The sequence below is a fragment of the Strongylocentrotus purpuratus genome, unplaced genomic scaffold, assembly GCF_000002235.5.
Source record: "Strongylocentrotus purpuratus isolate Spur 01 unplaced genomic scaffold, Spur_5.0 spur5_scaffold_5, whole genome shotgun sequence".
Taxonomy (NCBI): Eukaryota; Metazoa; Echinodermata; class Echinoidea; order Camarodonta; family Strongylocentrotidae; genus Strongylocentrotus; species Strongylocentrotus purpuratus.
In genome coordinates, this window is record NW_022145611.1 from 8,289,958 (window position 1) to 8,313,608 (window position 23,651).

The 23,651-nt window shown below is 37.4% G+C and overlaps 2 protein-coding genes across 2 annotated transcripts in view; both read left to right on the forward strand.

Moving 5' to 3' along the window:
* The window catches only part of LOC581399 (ribosomal protein S6 kinase alpha-5), a 76,188-nt gene extending 65,702 nt beyond the window's left edge, over window positions 1-10,486 (forward strand). The window contains exons 9-15 of the mRNA XM_030998408.1: window positions 938-1,063; window positions 1,685-1,761; window positions 2,566-2,710; window positions 3,464-3,634; window positions 4,264-4,467; window positions 6,554-6,710; window positions 7,205-10,486. Of these exons, the coding sequence (XP_030854268.1) occupies window positions 938-1,063; window positions 1,685-1,761; window positions 2,566-2,710; window positions 3,464-3,634; window positions 4,264-4,467; window positions 6,554-6,710; window positions 7,205-8,085 (1,761 nt within the window). The 3' untranslated portion in view covers window positions 8,086-10,486. The remainder of the gene's footprint in view (window positions 1-937; window positions 1,064-1,684; window positions 1,762-2,565; window positions 2,711-3,463; window positions 3,635-4,263; window positions 4,468-6,553; window positions 6,711-7,204) is intronic.
* Window positions 10,487-20,547: 10,061 nt separating this feature from the next.
* LOC581508 (D-aminoacyl-tRNA deacylase 2) lies at window positions 20,548-22,887 on the forward strand. The gene is made up of 4 exons (XM_030999784.1): window positions 20,548-20,639; window positions 21,147-21,387; window positions 21,770-21,845; window positions 22,414-22,887. The coding sequence occupies exons 2-4, from the start codon at window positions 21,265-21,267 to the stop codon at window positions 22,740-22,742; spliced, it is 528 nt and encodes a 175-aa protein (XP_030855644.1). The 5' UTR covers window positions 20,548-20,639; window positions 21,147-21,264; the 3' UTR covers window positions 22,743-22,887.
* The last annotated feature ends 764 nt before the right edge of the window (window positions 22,888-23,651 follow it).

Sequence of the window (23,651 nt, forward strand, 5' to 3'; positions counted from 1 at the left end):
CTGAGATGCAGCGACCGACGGTGAGAGAGACAGAGACAGATGGCGTTGTTGTTCAATTTAGACTGTAGCACTAGCAGACTACGTTTGAACGACCATCAATGAATGTGTGATTTTGGTACTTCCGGAATTATTAGACACAACCATGTTCTCTTTTCTCTCTGTGCGTTTAGTTGTGATCAATGTGATTTATCCCCCCCCCCCCTCCCCCTCCCCTTTGCTAGCACTGTTCATTGAAGAACGTGTTCTGGACTTCCGGCTAGTTTTGATATAAACATGTTTTCTGCTTCCTCTCTTTCTTTTGTTGTGATCTATATACCCTTGAACTTTTAACTCGAGACTAAGAATACAGTAGCAACTGATCTTGTTACACCTATGATTGTCAGCTAGAATTCTTTATTTGTTTTTATTGTATATCATGTACTATTTAATCACTTTTAAATGTGTTAGTGAAGATTCATTTCACTTTCATATTCTGTTATTAAGAGATGATATAGCATGTATGTCAGTAACCTATGCAGTATGCCTACTATTGTGTAGAGTATGGCATGTGAACAGTGTGCTAGACTATTATAGAGAGATGGGAAGAGACCAATGTGTTTTTTTTTTTGTGTGTGTGTTGGGGGGGGGGGGGGATTCAATTTAGTGGTGCACCGGTACCTCCCATTTGGTTAAACAGTTTTCATTCTGCCATCTAAACACAATTTCGCAATATCATAAGTTTTTTATGTAACCAGGGCAACTGTACTAATCGTATATGTTCACTGTCCATCTCTCACTCAAGGTTATATCTTCATAGCACACTCCAACTCGTACAGTGCCAGCGCTTTTTTCGAGTTGTCCGAACACGACCATAGAAAGAACGTAATCAGACTTGCATAGTCAGGGCACATTGATATAAATGCACTAACCATCTTATTTTTCTTTTCATCTCCTTCAGGGCTATTCCTTCATAGCACCCTCCATCCTGTACAGTGACAATGCCATCACCCAAGACATGCTGACTCAGCCGTCTGAACACAACCGTCCATCCCTCGCATCCATTCTCTCTATACATGAGCTCAAGGTGGGTGCATCCTCCATTTTCTTGTTGCAGAAACAGATCTATCTCCATTAGCCTGATAACTTAAGTTTGCCTGTTAATAAGCCACTTCAGTAATAGCACATTCATGAACTAGGTAAAACTTTTGAAACTGAAACTAGTCCGAAATGTGGCGAGGATCTGCACTTACTGGGTCTTGGCTGAACCCAAATGAACCCTAGGTAACACAAAAGTTGTTTTCAAACTGATCAAGGGTAGTAAAAAAAGCAAAAACTAGGTTTGTAGATTCTCATAACAAAATTTCACACCATTGTCTCTAAAGTGTTGGGAGCCCCAAAACTTAAATGACATCCTCTTTCACATTATGATACAATTTAAGTGAAATTTTGCCATCAAATTTTTGGCGAATTTAAGCTGCCAATATGATTCATCAAACTTTTTGTAATAGATATTCATTCCAACCACTGGACAGACTTTCAGATGATTAAATTTATCATTTCTTTTTTCATTCCAGATATGCACTCCTAGATTATTAAACATAACAACAAGAAACGAATGAATATTTTTTTTTAAAGAAATGTACACCCAGTCTCAAGATATTAAACCTTATTATGATGTTTTTTGTTGTCTTTCATTTTCCTATAGGACTCACCATTCAACAAGTATTACGAGCTGGACATGAAATCAGCACCGATAGGAGATGGAAGTTTCTCTATATGCAGGTAAAAAATTCTTCTGTACTTGTAACAAAATATACTTTTAAGGCAGGGTATTTTAGCGACATCACTACCACTGCTTTAATGTCTCTTCAATTGCGCCATCTTTCGGTGAAGGCATACCTAATTTCCCTTTACTGTGCTGTGCACAAGCATCATCATGTGTGTGTCACGCAGTCGGGGATGTCGACACATGGGGACATTGTGAGCAGTAGATGGCAGTATGAGTAAATCTGAAGTAGAGTCAGAAAAATACCCTTTAAAGCCCCTCTGCACGAGTTTGGCATGGAAGGATTAGACCTCCCTGCAAGGTCACTGGTAGGTGGTTATCTCATCAAATCAGCTCTCAATAAACATAAGAAAAAGGGCATCATGGGGATCAACGGGTACTGCTTAGGCATTGTTGGCTGCATAGAGGGCGCATTTAGCTATAAATAGTGCAGTGGGGCTTTAAAAGAGTTATTATTAAAGCAATATGAGTCATTTACCTTAAAAATAGACATAGATTGAAACAGAAATCGACTCACCTGACTTTTCCTCCATAAATCCCAAAGTTTCTCCAATCAGTTGTTCCTACAACTTTATTTGAAAAATGGCCTTTCTTTAAACCGCATTGCACTCCCTCGTAAACCTATCACCTACTGGCAGAAACACTGACACAAACTGTATTCTTTTATCTAATCTAGATCTTTTTTTGAAATTTGAATGTAAGCCAATTGAATGGGGAACCATGCCCATATTGTGATTCCTTGCTTATGATATTTGTCCATAAATAATAAGATGTAATCAATATTTTAACTGAACTTTCAGGAGATGCACACATAGAAAGACGGAAAAGGAATACGCAGTGAAGATCGTCAGTCGACGGGTTGCCTGTACGCAGGAGATCACCACGCTACAACTCTGCCAGAAACATCCCAACATTGTCCATCTCAAAGAGGAATTCAAGGATAAGGTCAGTTTGAATGATGTTTAATATATTTGATAATCACTATCAAAGTTTACTATAACTTCACACTGGTGCTGTATGAATTGTATTCTCTTTTTTTTTATTATGTGTAATTTGTGTTATAAATGAAGTTGAGTGTCAAACTGTATTGAAGGGGGTGTAGCACGACGAGACTACGTGTCCTTCCCGGGGCCTGATTCGGAGCCAATCGGGTATCGTACGACTATGGACGACGCGACCGTGCTTGCAACAAATATGCGAAACCGAAGTGGGGGGAGAGCTTCGGTCTGTTTCGTGAACGCTAGCGTGCGCTGACCGTCAATCAAGTCCATTCGTTTATGTGCAGTTGTCCAAAAGATGTTGAAGATGGTGTTAACCAGTATTTGCCATGCTACACCCCCTTTAAAGAGTTAATATTTGGAGATTAGATGTGTAGTTAGAATATATTGAGCTGTGATAGTTAGGCATTTGCTGATGTGGAGCAATAAGTATCTATAAGCTTATGAATTCATAATGAGACCAGATTCATTATATTATAAATTATCAATTATCAAAAGGAAATCATTTTCCCTTTTATCGAAGGATGTTTAAAGTTCACTTATTTACAGAAGAGAGCGCAGAACCTGATATTTATCCTCTTCTGTAAACTACAATTATATAATTCCTGTTGATTACACTTAAATGATTTTAAGGACTAACAAGGCTTAGGAACTAATAACCCATTAATATATCTTTATTTTCCTGATCTCAAACTTGCAGCTCCATACATACATCATCATGGAACTATGTAAAGGAGGAGAGCTGTTGGGTAGAATCCGAAAGAAGAAACACTTTGATGAGCTAGAAGCCAGCATGATCATGAGGAAACTCGTCTCGGCGGTGGATTACATGCACAGTAGAGGGATAGTGCATAGGGACTTGAAACCAGAGGTAAGAGTATAGGTCTGTTTGTTATTCCTTTCTCTATTGGTTCTTCTTTTCTCTATTGGTTCTTCTTTTCTTCATCTATCTTTGTTGTGATCATGAGGAAACATGCATAGTATGCGGATGAATACATGCACAGTATTGGGATAGTGCATAGGGACTTGAAATCAGAAGAACGCTTTTGCTCTGTACACCTATTGGGTATTTATCAGCAAATTTGAACCAGCTGTTACAGATATGTGGTTATTTGGACATTGAAGGAAAAAAAAGGAACACTTTTTGGCCAATATGGCTATGGAATGTGTACCATAGTACCAAAATTGATGGGATGAAAATTACTGTTTGAGAAGCCTTTGTCCCATATACCATATTTGGGCCAATCTGAAGCGGTAAGGTATACACTTCTAAAAAAAATGGTTATATGACATAGAATGACCACAAACTTTTAGCAAATCTTGACAACTAGTAAAATTTTTAAAGGTTTCTTGCACATTGAACTTTCTGGATATTTTAGTAGTTTGAGTGATAAAGGATGGAGTGAGTGTGGGTCCTCCTTAAAGAATTGATCCATGTAGCTTTCATATAGTTCCTGAAAGTGTTCATAATTCTTCTTTATTCCCCTTTCCAACTCACAGAACATCCTCTTCACCGATGATTCCGACGATGCTGAACTGAAGATCATCGACTTTGGCTTTGCGCGAATCACTAACAGCAACCAGCCTCTGAAGACCCCTTGCTTCTCTCTCCACTTCGCCGCTCCTGAGGTACTCAAGAGGGCATACGAGCAGGATGGGGAGTACGATGCTTCCTGCGATGTCTGGAGCTTGGGAGTTATCCTGGTGAGTACAGAGTGTCGGGTCCTTGATGGGGGTTGGAACCACTTCAAGCAAGACTGCACTACTTGTTCCTACTTGCGCCCTCTATATAGCCAACAATGCCTAAGTGGTACCTGTTGGTCCCCCATGATTCCCTTTTCTTATGTTAATTGAGAGCTGATTTAGGGACACTGATTTTCCGTTTCAAAAAATGGCCTTTTCCGTTTCAGAAAATCTTGAATTCCGTTTCAGATGGGCTGAAAAACGGAAATTCCGTTTTGCCATAGACTTTGTACACATGAAAAAACTAAAATTCCGTTTACATAAGATTTTCATTAAAACATGAACTTGTAGGGTACAAAAGTTCTATTAAAGCCGCCACCTTTGACAAGCCACTGATAACCACTCAAAAACATACGGACGGGACTGGATAAACTTGATGCAAAATACTAGTGAAAATATAGACCCCTATGGGCCCTAGAGTCTAGGCTAGACCTACGAAAAATTATCAAATGTTTAGATTTACCAACTTCAAATTCGAACTTAGACTAACAGACTAAAGTCAGCTGAATGTATCAGAACACGACATATTCTTGACGGAAATGCAGAGTAGTACCGACGTCAACGAAAACATTTTCAGTCTTGGCTGTCATGTCCGCGATCGATCGATTTTAGGCGCACATGCCAGCCCCTTTTTCGAACTGTACAACAGCGTGTGTACAATCTCGCCGCACGTAGCGCCCGCTACTGGCGTGTGTGTGCCTAGTATTACGTCTACGTAATACTAGGCGCCTAGCTGGCATAATCGGATTGTTTCGCTGCTATTTGTACCGTGTTTTACGCCATGATCTCTATTGGTCCAGCGAAACAAAATGGCAGCGCCCGGTCTCCTAAGAATCTGACGAATATCGCTAAATATTCGGAATTATTAACCATGATTTGAGGCCCAATATTTCTTAACTGCATAATGAGTCACAAAAATAGTGTAAGTTTTACGATTTTCTTCTTGAAAAATGAAAAGTTTTGGGGAAAAAGGGGTTTTCCGCGATTTTCCGTTCGAAATTGCATTTTCCGTTTCAAATGGTCAATTCCGTGAATTCCGTCCGTTTTCCGTGATCGCGGAAAATCAGTGTCCCTACAGTTGATGAGATAACCACCTGCCAGTGACCATGCAGGAAGGTCTAATCTAACTCTGTCAGTTGGGGCTCTGATCAGGTCGGAAGATCGGAGCGAGACCCTCGCACCTTTGATCGCTATCGGATTGGAAGATCGACCAAAAAAATCGACCAATTTTTGAAGAAAAAAAATTTGTAGGCATGTAGGCATGCATTATAATCCAAGATGGTGGCCCGCATGTTTTGCCTCTTCTCTTAGACCAATATTATTAATTTCAAAGTCATGAAAAGGCACTAAATATCAACAAACATGGTCTACAACAACAACTCCACATGACAAAATAATCCTAGCTATGAATTTTTTTTAAGCATTTGATAGCCAAAAACTTGAAAATTTTCGGCATTAAAAAAAAAATCCAAAAAAAAATCTGCCTATCATTCCTTTTGATCAGCGATCAAAAATTATTATCCGATCACCCCTGATCGGCTCAAGATCGGCCCCCGATTCGATCATCTGTTACAGGCCTAGTCTAATCCCTCCTGGCCAAACTAGTGCAGATAGGCTTTTAATGTAAAAGTATTTTTACCAAAAGGTCATCCATGACATACTTAGAAAGGCATGGTCTATTTGTCTTTTTTCTTACTTTTGATTTCAAGGGATAGAGATTTTGTTTGAAGGGTAACATATGATTCTGATAGGCATAAAAGCCCTGATTTTCGAAAAATATGTAGTATAATGTCATTATTCTAGTGACATGAGCATATTTTCTTCGCTTATACTACAGTTAAACTTTTTCTATCCAATCTATTTGCAGTTTTTATTATTCGTTGTAAATTTTATTGCAATCAAAGAAAATTCCAGTTTTATAATCAATACCAAACTTAAAGATTGCTTGTTCTTCTCTGATTTTGAAAATGTTGTGATTGTTTCTGGCATTGTCATTGGATTTGAATTTCTCTCACTCTCTCTCTCTCTCTCTCTCTCTCTCTTTTAGTATACAATGTTGTCAGGCAGGGTGCCGTTCCAGGATCCCAGTATATCTAAGAGTAACAGTGCATCCGACATCATGAAGAGAATCAAGCACGGTAACTTTAGCTTCGATGGAGAGGAGTGGAACTCTGTGTCTACTCCAGCCAAGGATTTAATCAAAGGTAATTGGTTAGATATATCTTCATTTCTCTTTCAGTTCAGGAAAATGATATTAGAAAACATTAAAAATGACATGACCAGAAGAAAGTCTTGGTTATCAAAAATGAAACATCACATGAAATGTCTTTTTGAAAGAGTACAATTTGTAGAAGTAGGGTAAGTTTTATATCTCATCTCAGAAAAAAGAAGACAAAATCTGAATGCACCAATGGATTGTCATTTTGCTTTAAAGTTCTCCACATGCCCTCTCAGACACTTGAACTATAACTATTCCATATTTACCACTAGAATTTTTTTTTTTTTAGAGTGGACCATATACTTTGCATTGTTTATTGACTTGCTATTAACTGAATCAACGCTTGTAAGTATATTTAATTTCATTGGAATTACATGGACAGTTCATATCGAGCATGGATAATATTGTGCCTGAGTTTTCCCCGAAAGTGTATGAGATCTTAAGCCTTTATCTTTGATTTATTTGTTTCTTCTCCTTGAGGTTTGCTAACTGTTGACCCAAGTCGGAGATTGACCACCGATGATCTCCTTCAGAATGAATGGATCCAGGGCCAGCAGCTCTCCACCTCAACCCCCCTGATGACACCAGACATCCTCAATTCATGTGCCTCAATCCAGAAGCGTGTCAAGGCCACCATGCGTGCATTCCACACCGCCCAACGTGAAGGATTCCTCCTCACCGACGTGTCCAACGCACCCCTGGCCAAGCGACGTAAGAAGAAGAAGGATTCGTCGACGGAGACTCGCAGTAGCTCCAGTGAGAGCACGCATTCTCAAAGTTCCTCCTCACAAGAGAGTACGACTCCAACCCCTACAGCGAACCCCGTGCTCACGATCCCCGTAACGACCGTTTCTTGTGCACCACGAACAACGACCGCTACAGGTGCGCCATCAATCCCTTCCGTTCAGCCTCTTCCAAGCCTCAGTAAGCAGACAGGCGCCAGATTGGACCAGTATGAGAGCTTGGAATCCTTAGGTTTCTCGCCAATCCTGCCCTTCTCTGCAGGAGGCTCGCAGGAGCTCCCGCCCCTGCTCGCGAGGCAGGATTCTGGTTACGTCGGACAGATGCCCTCATACACGCAGGTCACACCAGTGCCAAAGACAAATGTAGGACCCCACGGGGTCACCTACGCCCCCATTCTGGACCCCTCCATGTACCCTTGTGGACTCCAACAACCCATCCTGGACTTCTCCAGTTCCATCCCGGAGTATCTTTCGGTGCAATACGCGTCAACAGAGCAACCTTCGATACCTATGACAGTACCCCGAACACTTCATCAACCCCACCCCCATCCCCTTCCCCTCCCCCATCAACACCTCTCGCATTTGCCAACCATCAGTGAAGACCCATCCACGACGTGATTCTACTCCCCTGCCTATAAAGGACGGACACTGGGTGTCTGAAAGAACTTTGAAACATAAGCATATCAGGGCTGTATTATTAAAGTAACCTCAAAAAGTGTTTTTATTACTGTACTAATTGATTTTTTTGAAAGCATGTTTAGTAGTATTGTATTTATGAGAGACAGGAATATTATGACAAGTACCAGAGGGGCAAACCAAAGATGCATGTGTGTATGCGCAAATGGAAAAAAGGTGCTTTGAAAACTAACTGAGAAGAACAATGCAGATTTGCAAGAACCTAGCACAGATTTCAAGAAAGGCTTTAGCATAGGTGCCTTTTGTTGAAGATTTGTGGTGAAAAGACTTGGTAGCCTATTTTAAAGAGCCAGCGGAAGGGCAAGATCATGATTTAAATGGATGACACCATGATCCGGACTGAGCCAATGAAGGGGCTGAACATGATCTGGATGGAGCCTATAGACTTTGAAAGGACTAAATCATGACCTGGCCCTGTATTTATCCAATAAAAGGCCAAAATCATGATTTAGACTTAGCCTATAGCCTGTGCAAGGACTACATCATGATCTGGACATCGCATTTAGCCTATGAAAGGACTAAATTATGATCCAATCTGAAATGAAGAGATTAAATCCTGATCTAGATTGAAAGTGTAGACTATGTGGAACTTATCTTAAGCCTATAGAAGAACCAAATCATGATTTAAACTATAGCCTACGATAGGACTGGAAAGAACTGGATCTTGATGCAGACTTAGTCTATAAACTATGAAACAAGGAAATGGTGATCTGGACCTACTTCATGGCCATCTAGAGGGATTGTGCATGTGGAACTTACGAAGACAGCTTTAGGAAATGTCTGAACTTGATTGATTGTTTAGAACAACCATCTAACAATACCAACTCCTAAGAAATATATGCACATTTAACCAAAGTCAGTATTTTCTATGATGTCATGCAAGCAATAAGATTTGTTGGAAATATATATTTGTGTGTGCGACAAAACATTTCCTTTGATTGATTGATTAGTTAATTAATTAGTTAATTGATTGTATAACACGGTATAACTGTGTTTCATCCAACAGTTAAAATGGAGGAAATAGCTGTAAACTTTATGACCGGTTGAATACTAAGCAAGAGATATCTTGCGTCAGACTCTAGAAATTTCCAGTCATACGAAAATCAATGACAAAGCTTTGTAAACAATCAATCAGCATACAAAGTTACATTGGTATCATGATGTACTGGTCTTTTATCAGTCATTTTGATTTTTTTTGTTTTGCCTTTGGCAAAAGCTTAAAAGCTTTTCTTCTCGCATATGGTTTGGAAAAAAGCACAAATACAATAAGCCGCTTCGGAAATAGCACTTTGAAAAATTACCCCCAAATATCCACAGATCTTTTACCAATAGAGACGTCCCACTTTGTGCATTTGAGAATAATCACTGCCAAAGTGATGGAGGTGCTTCATGAATACATTTTGTTTGCCCTCTTGAAAGCATCCTTCCACATGTGTATCATAAAATGTACCACTAGTGCATAAATGAATAATGATTACATAACTTTCAGCAGTTGTCTTGATGGGTTTTACGGTTATGTGCGAATGACCTTTATCTTCCCATACACAGATAGTGTCTCTGAAGTGGCTTATTCACACAATACCATAATACAGATATTCTAATTGCTTCCATACAGTTCAGGGTTAAGCACGTTGCTTAGCAGAAGCCCAAGGAGGGCAGGCCATCCCTTGAGCAGGTGATGATTTTTATTGTACACTTGGATGCTCATGAATCAGAAGTATTTGAGAGGTGTCATGGTCTAATCTCTTGACTGGGAATGCGAAGGTCGTTGGTTCGATCCCCGGTACAGCACTTTTGTCCTTGAGCAAAACATTTTATCCACATTGCTCCCCTCCACCCACATGATAAATGGGTACCTGCACTGTAACCGGTAGGATGTGAACGCCATTGTGTTTGGATTAGCATCTGCCCACCCGTAAAAAGGTGACTGCCTGGAATGCTCTGCAAGAACTCCTCGGACTGCATATCAGACTCGGGGATTGTTTGAGAGAAGGACAGATTTTGACAGGTGGCGTTTGTCAGATGTGGCCGTAGCTGGTTGGAAGAGATAGTTACGTCACCTGAAGTTTTCCTGATTGGTCAGTCATTTAGTTCCCTTCCATAGAGATTTAACATGGGAGGGAGCTATTTAGAGCTCCATGATTTGACCTATGACCGCTTGCATATGTTTATATGCACTTGTCACAACTATCTCTTTCAATATGCTATGGATGTGTCATTTTATTGATTGTGTTTTGCTTCATCATTGCAAAACATCATTACCTGAATAGGTTAAAATACTTGAAATATATTTCCAACAAGTGCCTTAGTTCTTTTCTCTTTATTTAAAAACCAACTACTGGATTTATTGAAATAAGTATGCAAAAATAATTTTATGGACCCTGGGTTCAAAATGCTTTTACCATCAGAATTAGAAAAAGTTTGCAAAATTGAAATCATTGAAGAAACAGACAACATATTGTCATTGAAAACCTCATGAAAGCAACTAAAAGATTGATTATTGTTCGATTTGAATGACTATTGGATATATTGGTTTGATTGAATGATTAACATGTAGATCCACAAACTAAAGTGATTACTCTGAAAATGTAATGTCTTGTTCATTTATGCGTGACATGCCATATAGGATTAAGTGTTATGTGCTTCCAAAAGATAGGGTTTTCAAAAGATAATTGTTTACTAACATTCTTCGAAATGTATATATCTTCCTTGCATTGGCTGTGCGTGAAAGGAATAGCTGTGATAAAGCTAAATAAATCTGTCACAAGAGAGATGGTGTCAGGAAAAAAAAATGTGTGCATCAAGGAACAAAGACTTTATTCGTTATTAATGAAATATCTTCATGACAAAAAAATGTTATTAACTTTGATTGATTAGTATATATTCTACCTGAAATGGTAAAAGGAAATAAGGGCATTCTTGTACATAAGCAGGCAGAGGGGGGGGGGGGGGGGGGGGAAAACAGCTGTAACTTCTATTTGAGGGATTGAAGTAATAAGGTTGAAAGACCCAAGTGCACTGGTAGTTTTGGGGGGCTTTGAATCCAGGACCTTTCTTTCAAGACCATTGCTTTGACCACTAAGGGATGCTTTCTTTGGTTCCATATGTATTTTCTTCATACATGAAATTATGAACAAACTGCAATGTTTGATTTGCTTAATTTATTGAGAGGAGTAATTTACAATAATTTTTAACTATTCATTTCTTGTGGACACAGAGGATATACAATGATATTTACATTAAGGGCTCGTTCGGATAAAGTTGCTAAACTGCCGCATAAAGAGCCGCCCGTTATATATTTAAAAAAACATGTAAATGAATGTCAACTACGTGCAACCAGGGAGGTGAAAGAAAAGGAGGCGAAACTCTTGTAATTTATTCTAACGCATTCTTGAGTTCTAAAGCGTAACAATGGGATGTGTAACATTCCACTTGGCTTTGAATTTCCATGCTCCGAACCGCGCTTCCACTGCGGGGACTTTCGGAAGCCAGGCACCAGTTTTACATTTATTACAAAATATTAAATTACCGGCAGAATTTCAGTGTAAATCTAAAACTTTATATGGGGATTTTATTTGGAATAGTGCATCAAACAAATTTTCAAATTTAGAACTCCGTCCTTCCTTTAATTTGTGTGCCAGAGTTGGTAAAAGAAAATTACATCCTGTCAAAAACTCAATATTTTAGGATGATGCGCTAATTTGTGCATGCTTTAATGCCCCGTTATTTGATCCATGATTTACAATCTTCAATAACATTAAGTTTGCTAATGCGTGTTTTCGCGTGTTTTTTGTATTTTTCAAGTTTAAAAAAAGGATGAAAGTACACAAGTTTGTGTTCGCTTGTTCTACTCTTTACACATTCAACAATGGATGAGAAATCATTGGAAGGGACAGCGAACAGTTGCAGTGATACTATTTTCTGATGTAGGAATTCTAAATCCTGAAATTTCATGCGCTCTTTTATCTCACCACCTGGTCAACAGTTGTAGATTAGCGCATAACTTTTCGGCGGCTTGGAGCATGGGGTCAAAGGAGAGCGGCTTGATTCCAGTCCTTCTCTAACACGTCCCTGGTGCAACAAAGGACTTGTGCGTAATCCCTGAGCCCTTTGTTATGAGATAGAGAAATGTGAAGTGTATTACACTTTACGCCATCACGAAAAAAACCCTGCTGAGTTTTTGCCACGTCTTATCTGAATAAGCGTTAATTGTCAAACAAGATTTTGAGTTCTTTAATAGAGACTCCTAGGTAGTACGTGTGGCATCTGCCTGTCAGAGACATGATTTTGCAGTGGATGTCCATGCCAATTTATATGAATATTTTCCTTCTTCCATATTCATATAGCATATTTTGAAGAGAATTCTGATACAGAAATTTCATTGATTGTTCTTCATAGGCCGTTATGTAAAATCACTTCATTCTGGTGCTTCTACCTTTAATAGATTAATGCTATGGAATATTGAGTAGGCAGGCACTGAATGGCAAATAATTTGAATTCGTCTTCCAACTTTATTGAGAATAGAACTAGACTTTTGGTTAGTGAAAAATAGAAATAGCCAATAGGAAATGGGTGTTGGTCTAGAAAGTCATACCAATTTTAATAGCAAGATGAGAAAGAGCTTTGTTTTTTAAGTATCACTATTTGGGAACTCATGGTTTTCACATAATTCCTTGTAAAATGTCTTGGGTTTGTTCACAGCATCATTGAGATATAATATGTATGCCACATAGTCTATTTGATGCCTGTACTGCTCTGATAACTGTTTATTTTATCAACTGGACTGAAACAAACCACAAATTTTATGTTTGCATTTATGGGGTGTTGATTTTTTTTTTGCCCAAATACAGTTCTCTGGTCTAGGTTTTGCCAGTGAAGGCAGTTTATTGAGTAATGAAGTACCGTACATGTTTTTCTGGAGTTGTGGTCAGATTCTCATTTGACTATTGAAAGCTGGTTATGCCTTGCATTTTACCTAGGAAGTACTTGCTGAAGTCGAGTAGTCAAGTTGTTTATTCAGTTGACTGGGAATGCCAAGGTCATACGTTTGAGACCCGGTACAGTTACTTTGACCACCCAGTTATGCTTTCTCTGCACATATCAAGAGTTTGTGTGCCATGGAAGCCATACTGTACTAGTAGCACTTCCACAAAATTATGCACTGTTGGCAAGTTGACCTTGAGATGGCGCTGTGCAATTAACAGTTCGCTAAGGCAGAAAGTTCATCAGTTCAGTATCGCCTTAAGATTTGTTCATGGATGAATTATCTGAACAACTGAAACATTTGCTTCGATGAATTTATTGACTGGAGTAATATACTAAAACTTTTGAATTGTTTATAATTCACTTGAGCAGAGAGCAAGACATTTCCACAAAGCAGTTTACCTACATGGCTTCTTTCCAAACAGTTAAATGGGTACCTGCTAGCATATAACTGTCATTTTCACTGGATTTAGCACATTTGGTTGTGTTTGTTTCAAAATGGCTGCCAGACTGGAATGCTTCCAAGTGGAGTGGAGAATGTACTATTGCTTATCGTGGAAAGCAGTTCTGATTTGTGAAAATGTCATAGTGTGAATAACTGAATCACAAATGATATGACACAGACAGAGAATCTTGAATTTCACATGCATCGTGAGTTTCCTTTTCCACGATAATCACTCAAAACCTGTGACAATTTCAAGCTGGAAATGATTCTGGTTTGACAGCATCATTTCCTTGATCAGAGCTTGAATTAGACTGTAAAGATTAAGTTTGACTTATTAATTGTTAGAGAGAGAGAGAGAGAGAAAGAGCATTCCTTCTTTGTCACATATATTTATCATGTACATTGGAATTTATCAGTATTTTTTGTTGTCGTCTATTGGAAATGATTCTTCTCCTTCGACCTAAAAGAGGTACATGTATCTGTTTAGTGTTTATAGTTGTAATAGTATCCTATATTTTATATTGTACAGAGAGATAGATAAATTGTATTTTCTTATTTCTATATTTCATACATCATTACCTATTTGATTGAACATGTGCTAAGCACAGGACCTTTCAAAGTGTTGTTGCGTAAGTAACACATATCTTAACTTTTTTGGCTGTAATATTAATGGTCTATTATTTCCAATCAAAATCACAGCCATTCAGTCTAGCAATTACAGTTCAAAGTTCGTTCACCCCAAAAAAGCAGTGATATAAATTAAGGAAGTCAATGTATACACTTGTATTATTTAAAAATACCTTAAGAAACCCTTTCTGACATATTTTTAAAAAATCTCTCTTCCTTTAATTATTCTGGGAGAAATCAGTTATTTTCCCCTTTTTCTTGAAGAATAGTTATACTATTGGCTTCCTGCAAGATTCTGTTACCACCATTGACAATACACACAGGTAGCTGTTACGGCTTTCTTGCAGTTAACCAAAGACATAGACATATTTTTGAGTAGATTTCTTTTAGAGGAATAGAGGTATTAACTATGATTTTGAACACAAACGGCTTGTCTTACTACTAGTAACTAAAAAAATGATGTTCTTAGGCTAATGGTACTCTGCCTAATTTTAAATTTACAAAAAAGAAATGGAATCAATTTCTATTTTTTCCATATATTCATCATGTAAAAAAATAGCACTGTTGTTTTGACGTGATTGTTTGGGGCTACACAAGTTGACTTTGGTCGGGTTTTAGACTAGGTTAGTGAATGCCAAGAAAATGATATTTCATACAAGCAGGTAATTTTTTTTCTTGACAGTTTTAGCCTTTTTGCAGACAGATTCGACATCTTTGTCTTTTACAATGTAAAGGAGGTTTCAATGAATATGAATGGAATCTTTTTATAAATGATTTGCAAGATTCCTAAATTAGGAATTCAGACAAGTGAAGTGACTTTTTTATTCTGAAAAGTATATGTTACATTTATAGCATTGTAAAGGAAATCTTACATATTTATCAGTGTCTTGACGGAAAAGTGCATGAATGAATAATTGTATGTAATTAATTTTTAGCCTATCAAGTTCCATTGTATTTACCATGTACTGTAATTTATGAAAATATAAAGTTTGTAAATTGACAATAGCATTTCAAAATGTCATATTTTAGATACTTTAATAACATATGTTGTATAGCAATTTTCTGAGGCATTCTAAAAATGTATTGCACAATTTTACAGAGGTGTTAAATATCTATTAAACTTTTTTTAAATTTTATTATATAGCATTCTATGGGACCAAATATACTAGCTTTTCTATATAGGTTTATGTATATACAAACTATATAACAATGTATATATTAGTCTGAAGAATTATGTTAAAAATTAGGAGAGAGAGAGATATGATGTGAAGATATACAAAATTATACTCATTGAAAACAGTATCTGAAATTATCAACTTTTACTAATTTACCAGAGAAGGGAGAATAAAGACATTTGAAGAATTCTTATTGTCTTATTGATGATTAATGTTGTGCTTGCCCAGTTTATAGTTTTATGTAAATATCTGATTTCTTTGGTTTTACATTTACTTATTGATATGTCATATAATCAAATTTAGTTTTTATTCTATTTCTGATTTAGTTTCCTGATGCCGCTTTCATCATGATTCAACAAAATACATGTGGTATCTCTCTCTTTATTTTTCATATGGAAATAAATGTTTGTAGAATTTTATCAGATGTATGCCTAAATGCAATTTTGTTAAATGGAATTAAAATTGGAACAGAAGGACACAACGCTCATTAAATTTGTCAACAATTTATTGCAATACCGGTTCATATGTACTGGTAGTTTATCTTCGTTTCTTTCTTTTCTGGGGGGGGGGGGGGGGGGGGGGGGGGGGGGGGGGCGGAGCAGAAGGGTTATGAAAAATGAATGAAGAAATTATCACAATAATTAGGCAATAAATTGATGTACGTTTACTGGTCCCATCCGTTCAAACAGAAAATAGAAAATATCTAGGGGAAAATTTTATAAATGAAATTATGGACAAATTTCAAATTGATGTGTTATTTTGTGATTGTCTCTACAAAGTGCAGAATATGGTCATATGAAATATGAGACGTTTCACTTTATTCATTGAATTATTAAATTAAAAACAATCGGGTGTTGCACATAAAGTCATAATTGAAGTATAGTGGTAGTTTAAATCTCCAGACCTTGTATTAAAGTAGACCTTTATGTTATTTAAAAATCACATGTCCCTCAAAAGAATATGAAGGAAGACAGAGTTTTCTGACCATTTTATCATTACGATTCATGCTATTTGATATTCATAATAAATTCCTTCTCTGATTGAAAAAAATGTTTGTGTGATATTTTCCTTTTCCTTTTAGATTTAAAAAAAAAAAATGACCTGTGAAAGTCAAGGATGTCAAAAAATCATATCCTTTACATCCTGTATCATATTGTAGAGGTGTCGTAGTCAAGTGGTCTAATCAGGCGCGTACACAGGGGGGGGGGTTGGGGGTTGAACCCCCACCCCCTTGGGTTTTTTTTTTTTTTTTTTTTTTTTTAATGATAAAAAAATAAAAAATAAATAAAATTATACCCATGGCTGACCTAAAAAAAATGTCCTCTTACCCCTCCCCCCCCCCCCCTCCGCTTATTCAGCGGCTGGCTGAGTCGTTGCACAGTTTTTGGCCCGATTTCAAAATTTTAAACCCCCCCTTGAAAAAATCCTGCGTACGCAACTGGGTCTAATGACTGGAAATGACTGGAAAAGGTTGTGGGTTCAATACCCAGCAAGGCCTTTTTATCTACATTGCTCCTCTCCACCCAGGCGTTGAATGGATACACACTGTATGATGCAAATGTCATTGTGGTTGAATTAGCATGTGCGTCCCTTGAAAGGGCGACTGGCTACTGGTAGAATGCTTCCCAAGAGAGTGTGCTCTGTGCAGAATCGTAACAGAATGCATCGACTGGGGTAATAATACTGTGAATGCTTCGGTCGGGTACACGTTTAACTGGTAAAGCACTTTTTAAGAAACTGTTATTATCATCCCACTTTTCTATACACCGGTAAGGGGGAAGGCCTTTGTAATAGCTCACTTTGGGATCATATTAGTTTAATGAGTGTCGGTCTCCTAGTATGTATCTAGTCGAGTCATCTGAATCTTTTGGTAGCCCGAGACTACGGCTGTTGATCATTAGTTTTATTTCATTTTATTTTTTACTTGATAGGGAGCACTATTGTCTGTCATGACCAATTTTGCCTCATGATAAATATGCTTCTGAGCATACTACAAGCGAAAGACAAGGTTCTTTTACGTAGGATTTGAGCACCCAGGATTTGCATCCCAATTTCACTAGGATAATTTGGTCTTTGTCTACACAGATACATGTACTTAGAAACACATAGTGTAAAATAAACTCAATACATGACCTTGACTTACACCTTTTCATATCTGCCAAAAGCCAGAAGGACTTTTTATAACTACATTATTTAACATACAGACAACATCCTTCTGTCCCTTAACATATTAATACATACTCTTAAATCAATTTAAATGCAATGAACATCATACAAGAGAACCATCCGACATAATGACAAAGAAAGAGAGATGTTTATATTTTATGCTCAATTCCAGAGCAATTGTTTTATTTACCTGATGACATTTTCATAAAAATTCTGCAAGCTGCATGAGACAAATATAGAAAATGTAATTAATAAAAGATATACAGTAAATACAGTGTATATATGACATCTTTGATTCCTTCTGATATTAAAAAAAAAGCATCACTTTGAGAATGGCAGGTGTTTACAACACCAAATATTATTTGCACTCTCCAAATATATTTGTTTTCCTCGTAGACATTCAATGCAAGTGTAGTCCATGAGACTAATTTACATTTTACACTGGTCCTGTTGTAGAACATGGTAAATTTTTCTATGTCACATTGTGTCTTGTGACATCCTCATTGTACATATTTGCATATAATGAGCTATTTCATAGCAAGCATAATCATTTATGAATTAAAACACAACTTTATGTGATTTTGATTAAAGTAAGTGAAGCACCATTTGAAAGTTGAAACACCATTATTTTCTGAAGTCTATTGATACAAATACATAGTGATGATAAAACAGCTCTTTCAATTTGGGTTTTTCTTTCATATTTCTAAGCATTCATAAATACAATATATCTGCAGATTAAACAGATAGTCATTATTCATTATGAAAACCACAAGCTAATTAGCTTTGACATCATACTCAATTCCGACAATTTAAACAACAGCAGCTATAAAACATCAAATTAAATCACTGCACATTGCTGGAGGCACTTTTATGTTGGTGGTATTAAAGTTTTCTGTTATTACATTTCTCATCAATTTGAATACATTATTAGTTTAGACATTGTATACATCATCTATCACACACAAACTAGTTTTGTCCAAGAAACAGCCACATAGATAGGTTGGTCCTCAGTACGTCCTTTGAGGTACAGTTTTGCTGTCATGAATAAGAAATCTGTCGGACAGAATAAATAAGAAAGTAATACTATTTAGTAAAGATATACACAGTAAATTTGAGACTGTTTTTCAGGATTATTCATTCTCCTTCATTTACTAGGTAGCCCCATTCAAAACGACACACAAATTACTTTTATCAATTTTCAAGAAGTAAAAGAAGTGTGTATTGATTATCAATTAACTGCAATAAATCAATTGCTTATACAGGAGAGAAAGTTCCAAACTAAATTACATGTATATGCTGATTGCTGATCTTAAGGTAATACAAAGTTTTGGTATGGGGTCATGAATTTGGTTCAAATGAACATATTGGAAGCATATGCGATCCTACAATATTCAGTGATCGTTGTCACGGTTGAAATCAAGTGTAAAGTTATGAAAGCTATAAAACAATGTTTCTTTACTAAAATCGACCGATTAGCTATTCCCGTTTGGAAATTACATATCACAACTACATATTCTGAAATTTTCATGTCGCAGCTACCATTGTACGGCCGTAGGCGCTATTTGAAATTTATAAAAATTTACAAAAATTTACCGGGAGCACCGGTAAATTTTTAATTAAATTTTTCTCGAAAGCAGAAGTGTTTTAGGGGCTAAATTTTCTAGTGCTTTGAATACATCCACAGGGGCATCCAAAAATATCAAAATTGTAAAGAATCATTATCCACCAAATTTTCAAAATTTCCAAAAACTTTGTATTACCTTTAGCCACAGTGGCCATATACATAAATGGTTCATGTAAAATATACAAGGCATATGAGTTTGTAATATATGCCAGTAAAAATTTGGTGATTGTCAAATTATTTGATTTGATATCTGATTTTCACACATGCATCAAAATGATCAAATATATTATTATAGAAACAAAAAGAACTCTCTCTAAGACAAGACAGACACAATATTCAAGCTTCTCATTTTGGATGCATGGAGTACAAGAAACAATAACTATGTACAACCAGCCTGTGTACAACTCTTATCATAAAAGGTTAAACTACTTGTAACAAACCTGCAGTAAAAAAATGTTGTTTGATGTGGTATACTAGCTAGACTCCGCTGCAGCCATCTGGCTTTGTGCGTAGTCTGCCATGCACTTCTTGAATGCTGCTACCTGGTCCTGGCATTTCCTCCAGTCACTATTATCTGCCATGCATTCCTAGAAAACAAATCAAAGGAGAAACATTTCCACATCAACACCTTGAAAAGCAGTTTGGTTTGGAACACCATTTTTTGCTTCTGTGAAAGGTCGTCTCCAAACAACATTATACACATTGTGGCTTGATCGCTCAACAGGATCATTTCCTTTGTTGGTCAAGAGTTGCCTATTAGAGATAGAAAATAAATCAAATTTTGTATGGCAATGTAGTACAGATTGAAAGATTAAGACTTACAGCCATCTATAGATAGTGCCTGTAGTACGTGATAAATTGCTACCCTCATACCCCCCCCCCCCCCCTTGCTAACATTTTAAAAGACTTTAATTATCTATTTTTTAAATGAATGTACTTTAACCTGTAATTTTTGAGTATGGTATACCATGGCATTGTTTGTCAACTTGCCCTTGAAACGCCTTGGAAATTGTTTCTTTCTTCACATAAATCAGCTGTGATCCCCCTACCACCGACCAACCCACCACACCCAGGCCGCCAGGCCAGGCCATCGGGCGATCGATGCCATGGGCATTGCATCATCCGCCCCCCGATTTCATTTACCTGCACAGCGTAGTGAAGCTCCAAGCAACCCGTATCTTTAATCATTTTATCCACGGGATCCTCTTCTTCATCTGGATCAGGCCTGGACCTGTCATGGGGCTGGGGTGTTGGAACAGTCTCCTCTGCTTTACTTGACATCTCGTCTGCCATTTTCAGTGATTAATCAGCGTATGAATTTCAGATAATTATTTAGCCGGTGTGTGAGAAGACAGCGTCGTGTTGGAGCTGTGACACTGCTAACGCGGTTAGCCCGGAGTCTCGGCCTGTCAACCGTGGACAAAGCGCTTAGCTAGATCGGCTCAAGGACATCGAGGTACTGTTTGCTTTTCACGTCTGCGAGGGCACAGTCCAAGTACCTAGAAGTATTACATAATAAGCCCAGACGTATTGGTTGTAACACAAGAGCCTCCGATCTATTACCTTTTAAACCCACAACCACAGACGTAGGGTGCTCACAGCTGATTGAAAATTAGAAATGTCTGTCGTGTTTTGAGATTTTACTGGCACAGAAGACATGTGTAGATTTCTAGTCTTGTACAAGGGCCAGTCATCATTTTTATGATCATGTAATCTTCCATAATTCAAGATATACATGCGTCATCTGTTTTTAACTGAAGATGTGCTTGAATAAAAGTGGTAGATTTAAATAAAGTCCATACCCTAGTTTATGAGAATCATATGCCGTTTTAATTTATGTCTGCATGTGTTTCATGCAGGCCTTTAATACATGTATGTAGATTCCAACCTATAGACAGAAATAACCGTCTGGTATATGGGTCATTTAATAAAACTGACATTTGTCAACATTTCCCATACACAGAGGAGCCAGCGATGTAATCTCGATCAGCGGAACAACCATCGATATCAGATTCAGAGACTGAAGCCTTCAGTCTAATTCCATCCCATCTGTGAAGTGACTTTTCTAAAATTTTAGCAATATGGCGGACGGTAAGCAGAGCAGTGGGAATAATCCTCCGGCCAAGCTTGTGATTCAGCAGTGTCTGTCTGCCAGGCTACAAGTCCAGCCGCCATCAGATGATGTGGAGGCTGAATATGTAGAGGTCTGCTCAAGTTATTAATTATTGTTTTCTTTATTTTTTATTTGTAATAAAAAAAAATGGTACAAAATGTAATACTAACATTTGTTGTAAGCAAGCTTTATAACCAGGGTTGTGATTTAATTCACAACTCCCTACTTTAACTACCAATATAATAGTATGCACGTATGTTCTTATGAGCTATACTAGCATCCAGTCATGTACAGCCATCCAAATTGTGTTGTGATCAAATGACCCTCTTTACACACACACCAAGAAATAATTGACACAATTACAGGAAGACAACAATAACAACATGTGTAACAATTAAATGTCATAGGGCAGAGAATGAGATTTTGCATATAAATTGAACGATATATATATTTGTATTGTATTTCATCTACAGATTGAACGAGGAGTTGTTCTCTATGTGTGCTTCTTGAAGGGAGCAGATCAAGATATACATGTAGTAGAAAAGATGGGTGAGTAATTTATTAAGGGCCTGTAGCAGGAGCGCCAGATATTCTCTCTTCATTCCTAACGTCTCCCCATATCCCCTCTTATGCTCTCCATCTCTCTCTCTTGTTCTCCAAACCTCAATCCTTTTTTCCTTTCACTCCACCCCCCCCCCCCCCCCCCCTCTCCTTGCTCTAAAATCTTGATATGCCTCGTTCCTTCCATATCTCCTCGACTCATACTGATCATATATTTTCCTTGTTTTTCCCCTGTATTTTATTTTCTTGAATATATTCTCTCTCTCTCTCTCTCTCTATATTTTTCTAAATCCATTCTGTAACCATTGCATACACTGAATGTTGCCGAGACTAATTTTTTTTATCTCACTCTACATAAGAGTAGTCATATGTTCAATATCTTTTCTCCACTGATCATGAAAACCAAAGTTATTTAGTTATCGTTTTTAAGAAACTGGGCACCCCTTCTGCCCCCCCCCCCCCCCCCCCCGATCAAAGCAGAGATAAGTATAATAAGGTGAATAAGCTACAAAGTATTGGCTAAAACTAATTCAAGATATATATGTTTTTTTCACAGCCAAATTTGCCCTAAACATACGCCTCAGCGAGGCACTCACAGACTCCAAGCTAGTCTCCATCTTAGATCTACCTGGAGATGTCCTCATCGTTCCCCAGGCAACGCTCGGTGGCAAGGCCAAAGGAAAGATGATGCAGTACCATGCCAACATCCCAAAGGATACGGGGAGAGAACTTTATCAAAAGTTTGTTGAACTCTGTCGTGATACCCTAGCGAGCAATGCAAGGACGTCGGAAGCGAATTGCAAGGTCAGAAGCGGGACCTATGGAAATAGGCAAGTGTTGTCTCTAGTGACCAATGGACCCTTTACACATACAATGGAGTTTTGACGTATACCGGTAACCAGTGACCTGATGAACTATGCTGTGGCCTTTGCAGGCAATGCAAAAGTTGCCCGGTAGTTGCCCGGTAGGATGCAAAAGCTAATGTGCTTAGATTAGCAAGTGTGCGCTTGTAAAAATGACACCTGGCTGGAATGCTCCCCAGGGTGTGGAGAATGTGCCAACATTGTGTGCGGGTAAGCCTTGAATCCGATGACCGGGGTAATATCTGTAAGGCGCTTTGATAGGGCCCTCCTGAAAAAGCGCCATATAAGAAATAGTTATTATTATTATTATAGACTATCCCTAGACTGTGAGACAGACAATGATAATATATTTGTTAATATTCTTGGAAAATATATTTTTTGTTGAATGCGAGCAGTGGATATTGTGTGATTTTTGTTATTGTACTTAATGGATACAGTATTATATTAAGAATGTAGAAGAGATTGGTCTCAAATTAACTCAGCTTCAGTTTGTAAATATTTATTGGGAAGCAAATTAAATATTTTAGCACTTGGCAACTTGCAGGGAGGTAAAGCTAAATGATATGTTTGTAAATTTAGTTCTTATCAAAGCAGTATAATGTTAGTTTGTTATGTGTTTTACTTTATAATTCAGGGAAAATTATTACTGGTAAGCACATAGTAATTTAAAGTTGTCTGATTTTAATTGTGGACAATTCAGAATTTAAAAAAAAAAAAAAAATTCTCCAATTCTGGCATTGCTTGAAATGTAATGATCATAGTGCAATGACATACTTGTCATAAATGAGATAAAGTTACTAGACAATAAAATGCTATTCAATTCATCAATTACATTGCTGTTGCTACGTCAGCAGTAATCTCCCTTTTACTTCATATTTAATTAAATTGATAAAAAGTGGTAGAGAAGCAATAAATGACAGAGAAAGAGAAA

What these genes read in the sequence shown, in the direction of transcription:
- LOC581508 (XM_030999784.1), top strand. Translation starts at nt 21,265, where the DNA reads ATGGCGGACGGTAAGCAGAGCAGTGGGAATAATCCTCCGGCCAAGCTT. An exon ending in TGGAGGCTGAATATGTAGAG is followed by an intron (nt 21,388 to 21,769) that starts GTCTGCTCAAGT and finishes TTTCATCTACAG; the next exon opens with ATTGAACGAGGAGTTGTTCT. An exon ending in ACATGTAGTAGAAAAGATGG is followed by an intron (nt 21,846 to 22,413) that starts GTGAGTAATTTA and finishes TTTTTTTCACAG; the next exon opens with CCAAATTTGCCCTAAACATA.